At 35.0% G+C, this 7584-nt stretch overlaps 1 protein-coding gene across 1 annotated transcript; it reads right to left on the bottom strand.

Moving 5' to 3' along the window:
* Nucleotides 1-6559: 6559 nt before the first annotated feature.
* Nucleotides 6560-7075, bottom strand: LOC110095082 (zinc finger protein GIS3). Its single transcript, XM_020820461.1, has one exon. It carries the CDS (start codon nucleotides 7073-7075, stop codon nucleotides 6560-6562), a length of 516 nt encoding a protein of 171 aa, XP_020676120.1.
* Nucleotides 7076-7584: the final 509 nt, after the last annotated feature.

Here is a 7584-nt window from a genome sequence, read left to right on the forward strand (position 1 = left end):
CTATAACCTATGGAATATAGCATATATTACGATATAACATTTGACACTTGATTTTCATCGACATCTCTTTAGAATCAATCTCCCTTTTCCCATGTCAATCATCCAAACGATCTGAGTGACAAGATTTCGAGCTAGTGTACGTAGAGGTTCCTGACGTGAGCATACTGCACAAGGGTACATACATGATGGAGGCAATGGCATATCTCGATTGGGTTAGACCTAAGCTCAGCTCGATGCCGCCAAGGACTAAGCAAGGAATTATCATTCAAGCTTTATAATAATAATAATAATTATTATTATTATTATTATTTAGTAAACTAATGGAATCAATATATTATTTGGATTGATACTTCAACAAGAAATCCCTAAATTTATTGTTTGTCTCATAGTATTCCTCCCCATCTCCAGTTCAGAGTATTTGTTTTTTCACACAGCTAAGTCAAATCAAAGACTAAGCTAAACATGCTACTTGCTGAACTATAATATCTTTATTTTTATTGTCCTCAATAGGTTCTTTAATCAAACTTTAGCATGATTATTAAGTAGAGGCCCAGTCGCAGAGAAAAAAACAATTATATTATTATTTTTTCTTTGGAGTATTTTGTTTTTTTATTCATCCAATGATTTTATTACAAAATTGCCACTTAGTAATGATCCAAATGAAGGTGACAACATGAAGACAAAATTAGAGACCAATCTTGTTTTTGCCTATAATTAAATTCAATATAAAAAAAATAATTGAATTCAATATATATAGTGATATATTCTATGCTAAGCTATTTCTTTTGAGTAAACCTTAATTTACTGCAGTTAAATTATTCTCTTGTCTTTAACTTTCTTGTTTTTTATTCTTCCGAAAGGTTTATAATATTTCATATCCACCCTTTAAATTTATAAATTGTTTTAAAAGCTCGTCATGCAAATGAAAAATGTGCAATTTATTATTTAACAAATTTATTGCTCGTTATAAAATATTTATTTAATGATGGCTTATTTTCTTAGGATCCATTTGAGATAAATTTTATTTTTAATAGGTTATTGTTTATTTTATTTTATGTATGTTTTGACATAAAATGAAATGTATTTGGTATCTTAAAAAAATTATTTTATTTTATTATTGAATATCAAATAAGTTGATTTATGTGATAGTTATGGCGGTCGTCGGCGGGTAGTGGTAGCAGCTAATGTCTTAGGTTTATACGAAGATCGAACGCATATAAATGAATTAGAGAATGTATGAGTCGCCATAAATTTTACGAAGAAAATTTTGGAAGGGACAAAATCATGGGTTTTGACGTCGTTGAAAGGATTCAACAAGTGTTTGTCATTAGTTCTAAATGACATCTTTCCTCGTGATTGAAAAAGATGTTGATATATTATAGTGAACCAAAAACTATATAGAATATATTTTCTGATGGAATTCGAAAAAGCCTTGAGGCATGGGAGTTATTTTCAAAAGATTATTTGTTGTTTGTTTGATCATTCTCTTTTGAGAAAGGGAGATTTGAAATCAAGAAGTCCAACATAAAGGATGGGGCTAGTGTCAAGAGTTAGAGTGCATTGATAATATGCATTAATCTTATTAGTGATGACATACGTAGATGATATAAAGGACGAATGGTAAAAAAGTTGGTGGGCATTGATGTAGTCGAGTAAACAATGGTTAGGAGCCTGTAGTGAGATGATAATGATTAGGAGATTGTGTAGTCAGGTTATGATGGTTAGGGAATTATAGTTATGTGATGATAACTAGATAGTCATGGTCAGATAATGGTGATTAGATGAACATAATCGAATGACAATGATAAGAGGTCTACAGTTAAGTGATAGTGGTCAGATGTTTGTAATTGAGTGCAATGGTCAAAAGAATATAATAAGATGATAGGGGTTAGAGGACCAAAATCGAGCGATGGTGGTTGGAGGACCAAACTCAAGTGGTGGTCCGGCAGAAGTCCGAGCCTCAAGTGATGGTTGCACGAAAGTTCGGGCCTTAGGTGGTGGTCCGATGGAGCCCAGGGCCTCAAGTGGTAGTCCTGCGGAACTCCGGGCATTAGGTGTTGGTCTGACTGAATTTCGGGCATCAGGTGGTCTAGGAGGGAAGGAAGCAAGAGCGATCTTCGATCTCTTTCTTTTCTCCTTAGGCTTAGGGGTCCCCTTCCAAGAGGAAGGAGAGATCTATCTATAGATTTCCTAGATTATCATGGCATGTAAATAGGAGGAAGATCAAGGGTAAATGGGGAGTGGTTTGGATGGATGACCGATGTTGAATCTCTTGATCGTGGACCATTCGATAGACATGCGGAATTCCGTAATCTTGGGCTTGTTGGATTCTTCTCATCGAGCCGCTCGATTACTATAAGCATGCCATGTTTGGAAACCGTTTGGTAATCCAAATTGTGGTTTAAAGCTTCAAACAATGCTTCGGGTCCTCGAATTGGACCCATTTGGGCTTGGGCTCGGATTGAGTCGAATTTGGTGTCGTTGGGTTCGTATTTCTGAGACGTTCAGTTTGACTATAAATTTGCTGAAATTTGAGTTTGGATGGTCCCAATTTTAATTTTAGAAGTTTCCAACTTGATTTTGCCTCGAGATATGTGCATGATCAAGATAATTTTAATGATGTATCAATTTTCTTGTGAACAAAATCTTTTATTTATGAATAAATATTTTATATGTTAACAGGAACGTTTACTTCTAAGTAAATAAATATTAAATATTTATTTTTTTTATTGTGATTTTACTTTTACTGTTATCACTTTTATGCTCCCTGTGTTAAGCTGCTTCTACCTTAGACCAAATCTGTCTCAAACATATGATTTCTTCAGTAACAATCCCCATTACAACGCTTTGGAGAAAAATTTCTATTTTTTCTCCATTTCTACTACCGTTTACTTTACCTGGAGGGAACTGAATAAGTGGAGGTTTACTAATACTTGGGACAGTCGTTCTATTGTTAAAGATGTTATTATTAATGCTATTCGAGCCAAAGCTAGAAACTGAAAGTATAAGGATAAACTGGAGGTTCGGTTTAGAGAAATTTTGGGTTAATCTTCTTTTTCCCATCTCTATCTGGCCTGGTGACCTGTATTATTCTGAGAATTTTTTCTTGGATGGTTATGTCTTGATGTCGGGTTTGCTCAGCCCCATTTTCTGCGTATGCAAGATTGGTTGTGTTAGCCGTTCTATGGTTTTATGCTGTTGGTTACTGGATTCATTTTTACTAGTTGCTCTATTCTGGTGGAAATTGATTGGGTTTTGCTGCTAGTTTTTTGGCTATTTTTTGAGGTTACAGACAATGATGAGCCAAGGTCTACACCATCCATTCCCTTGGATGGTCTGTTTTTTTTTTGGCAATCAGGGAGTACTTTTGCTATTTTGGTTTTTTGGATTTGTTTAGGACGCTGAGATGGTCCTCTGCCGTCCTTTTAGGGCTTGCGACAACCAGTGTTCTATCTTGCTGCTGGGTGATCTTTGCCAGTGCTGGGTGATTGCTTTCTTTCTCCCTGATTTCAGCTATGATGTTATTGGTGTAGACCATATTTTCGTGAGTCCAACCTTTTTTGATACTTCCTTTTGCACATGGGGGTATAGAGGTTTTACCTATATTTTGTTTTTGCTATTTTATTACTGATTTGTAATCTTTCTTGATTCAATATATGAGCTTTTGCCCCCGATTTTCCAAAAAAAAAAAATTAAATTAAATTAATGGTAAACAAACTGACCGTTTATTTCGCAATATTTCGCTAGTGGTAAAATATCATCAGCTTGACAATCAAAACTTTTCGCTATCCAATGAAATAATAATAATAATAATTTTTTGTCTTTTGTTGTCGGCAATTAAAAAAAAAAACTATGGTAAACTGAGCGCCAAATATGAGGTGTAGCTTCAAAGAAGGATAAAGTCGATAAAATCCAATTTTTATCCTCTCATAAGATGTGTCCATGCCACCAACCATTAATTTAAAAAATAATAATTTAATTTAATATTAAAATTAAATTGCGTTTAATAAATTTAAAATAATTGAAACTTCAATGTCAATCCATAATAATAAATTATAAAAATAAAAACATTCACATTTTTTATGCATCATTAGATAATAATAAACAATAAAAATGAAAATCTCACGCATCAACTTGTTTAGCTATACTCTCCTGACAATCTCTCATATTAAGAATATTTGCGACTAAAGCTAATTCGTGAGCCGACTCGAGTTTGACTTGATAAATAGCTCGTGAGCAGAACACGATCTAATGAGTCAAGTTTAAGTCGGTCTCGACTCGAGCAAGCTTGTTTAAAATATTAAATATGAAACATATATTAAAATTTATGAGTTCATTTATAAAACTATTCAAAATATTTTAAAATTATATCTCACACACGAGCTATCTCACACAAACGCGCGCGCACACGCACACATCTTCTAATTACTCGTTATTGTAATAAATTTATTATGAATTATTAATTGAATCATAATCACTTTATCTTTTTTATTATATAAGAGCTCGTTCGTGAGCCAGCTCGGGCTTGTAAAATTAAGCTCAAGCTCAAATTAAAGATGACTTTAACTCAACTAGACTCATTTACACCCCCCCTATCTCATGCCAACTTTTTTCACTTTCCTTTTTTATTTATTTTTTATTTTTTATTTTTAGCTTTTTTTTTCACTTTTCTTCAGTCTTTTTGTGAAAATAATAATAATAAATAAACAAATATTTTTAAATTAATTTTAAAAATAAAAATTACATCATTTTAGTGTTGATCATTTCCTGTAAAGTCTTTAAGCTAAATAAAGAAATATGATTACTCATTATAATTTAATATAAATTAAACTTCATAAAATAATAATATTTGTCAATAGGACTAATTATTATAAAAAAATGGGCCAATGCTCGTAGGTTAGAATGCAAATTAATTACCATTTGAGTCTCTATGTGTACGATTATGTAAATATATTAATGAAAAATTGTATTGAATTAAGCTTATTATAAATTCTTAGAGTTTTTAACATTTAAATTATATAATTTATATTAGTAAAACAGGATTTGCTGTATGTCAACGTGGGCAATATTTTTTTTTAATTAAAGTAAATGTATTTTTTATTTTAATGAAAGGTGATTATTAATGTTAATCTTCTTAATTAATATTTCATAACAAAAATATTAAAATTTTATTAAAATTTGACTCGACCTTAAAACCGACCAGGACCCGACAAGGAAACCATGGGTTTCTGGTCAACCCATTATCATACAATTCAAATTTGGATTTGAGATTTCGACCTGTTTATAAAGTCTGATAAGATTCGAATTGACCCTAAAATTCGAAATCAATCTATGTTGACCCACCAATTACCTAGTATCCGTTGGCGCACTCGGTTCGACTTCGCCCCTTGGCCTCGCGTGACCGCTCCATTGGTTGTAAAGGCTGCCACAACAAGGTTTGCACGGCCAAAGGTCATAGAGACCGCCAAGTACTCCTTTCCATGCACACTGCCATTCAGTTCTACGACGTCCAAGACCGCATCGAGAACGACCTCCCCAACAAAGTTGTGATAGGCTCATCAAGAACATCAAAGCTGCCATTGACGGACTCGCAGAACTCCCCGCTTGGCACCCCTTCTGGGCCGAAGAAATCTCTAGTAAGAAGCCATTGCCATAACCCGAGACCCCGTTGCTTCATCTGCTTTCAGTTTCAGTAACATAGCCAACTCCAATTCCTCCCTCCTTACATTCTGACTCCTTTGCGAACACAATCAAATCTTTTTTTTTTTCTTGTAACCTCCGCCGCCACCGTTCACGGCGACTTGAACAAAAGTCATCACTTCAAGGATCCCCGTCTCTTCCTCTGGTGCTGTTTGCGAGTCGGGTCAACCCGGTAACCGTGCGGGTTGATTTCATGTAAGGATTCTTGGCCCGTTTGTAAAATCAGTTCAAATTAGGGTCAATCCATTTGGATTCAGATCAATTCAGGTTGGACACAAACCCAACACGTTGACCAATTTTGATACCACTAATCATTCTAATGGTTGAAGTTTTTAATTATAATTTTGATAAATAAATTTTTTATTATGATTAAGATATTCTAGAAATCATTAAGATTCTCTTAAAAAATTAATTATAAATTTACTATAAATATTGTTGATATGATCTAAAAAATTAATTTTGAAGGTTCTAATTTAAATATTTCTTACTATAATCTAAAAAATTTGTATCAAAATTCATTCTATATTAAATTAATTTTTTATATAACATATCAGAAATATAGTTATGAATTAAAATATTCATTTTCTTTTAATTACAAATTTCATGATTAATTCGTTTGGATTCAGATAAATCTAAATTACGCCAAGAACAAAATCCAGAATCGTCCCATCATATCAATTTCTGTATTTTAAAAATAGAATTTCAACGGCAATTGACAAAAACCGGTCTAATTTATTCCGAAAAGGCTATGCATTGATTCCTCGGGTATCTTTTTCAACAGCCATAATCACATCAGTCGAAAATTCAGTTCAAAAAAAAAAAAAAAGTAGGGAAAAAACCGGCAAACCGGCCTTCCGGTTCAAGCCAGCGAACCGGCTGGAGCAAGGCTGAGGTGCAGGTCGAGCCCACACACATCTTCGCCGCCGCCGGACCGCTTCGGCCCAACCATCGATAAGCTGCGGTGACCGACTCCGGCAAACTGCGCGGCCGAGTCTCGAGAAGAGTGGAAGTGAGTCCGGGAGGGCTGGGAGAAAAATACCCAGTTGCTACAGGCAGTTGAGGAGACCTGAGGCGGGGAGAAAGCCGTGAAGAAGAAGTTATGGCTGGCAGCGGCGGCAGCTTCGGCGGCGGCGGCAGCAGCTGCCGCAGCATGTGCCCGTTTAAGCTGTTGGCGTTCTTTCTTGTGGGCGTTCTGGTGGCCTCCCAGAGCTTGGGAGTTGATAAACTCACGTAAGCAGTACTGGCATTCGTACTTTCGGGGATCGGCGGCGGCGGCGGCGGCGTCTGTAAAGTTGGTGGAGTCTGTCGTCTCTGTGGCGAGTTTGTCGGTGACGTTGACTCCGAAGAGCTTAAGCCCTGGAACAGCAGTGGCCATCTTTCTTTATGTAATAATTGCCTGTCTTCAGCTTGTTAGCTCAGAGAGAGAGAGAGAGAGGAGAGAGAGAGAGAGGAGAGAGAGAGAAGCGAAAAGAAATATGAATAAGCATGAGAGGAGAAGATTGCCGGAGTGTCAACTTATTTATTGCGATGATATAGAAGTTTGGGAACAGGAATGGGTCAAATAGAGCGTCCGAAAGGGTTGAAAATTTTAGAGAGAGAGAGAGTGAAGTAGACTGGGTGAGATGCAACAGGGGGACGGCCATGGCGGAGCTGAATTTTTTTTAGATACAAACAAAACTATGTCAAAATTAGATTTATTATAATTCGGTAATATCAAACGTTTAACAAATTTGCAAATAGAATGAAATTATCATTCTCTTGCCAACCGATGCCCAGTTGTCCTTGATGTTAAGAATAATGTTTTATAATAAGATTCATATAAATTTTATTATATTATTGAGAATTATAATTAGAGAAGATGAAATTTTCTTAAACAGAAGATTA

Source organism: Dendrobium catenatum, unplaced genomic scaffold (genome assembly GCF_001605985.2).
Source record: "Dendrobium catenatum unplaced genomic scaffold, ASM160598v2 fragScaff_scaffold_993, whole genome shotgun sequence".
Classification (NCBI taxonomy): domain Eukaryota; kingdom Viridiplantae; phylum Streptophyta; class Magnoliopsida; order Asparagales; family Orchidaceae; genus Dendrobium; species Dendrobium catenatum.

Bases quoted from the DNA above. Each gene is read 5' to 3' on its own strand.
- LOC110095082 (XM_020820461.1), bottom strand. From the start codon at position 7,075: ATGGCCACTGCTGTTCCAGGGCTTAAGCTCTTCGGAGTCAACGTCACC.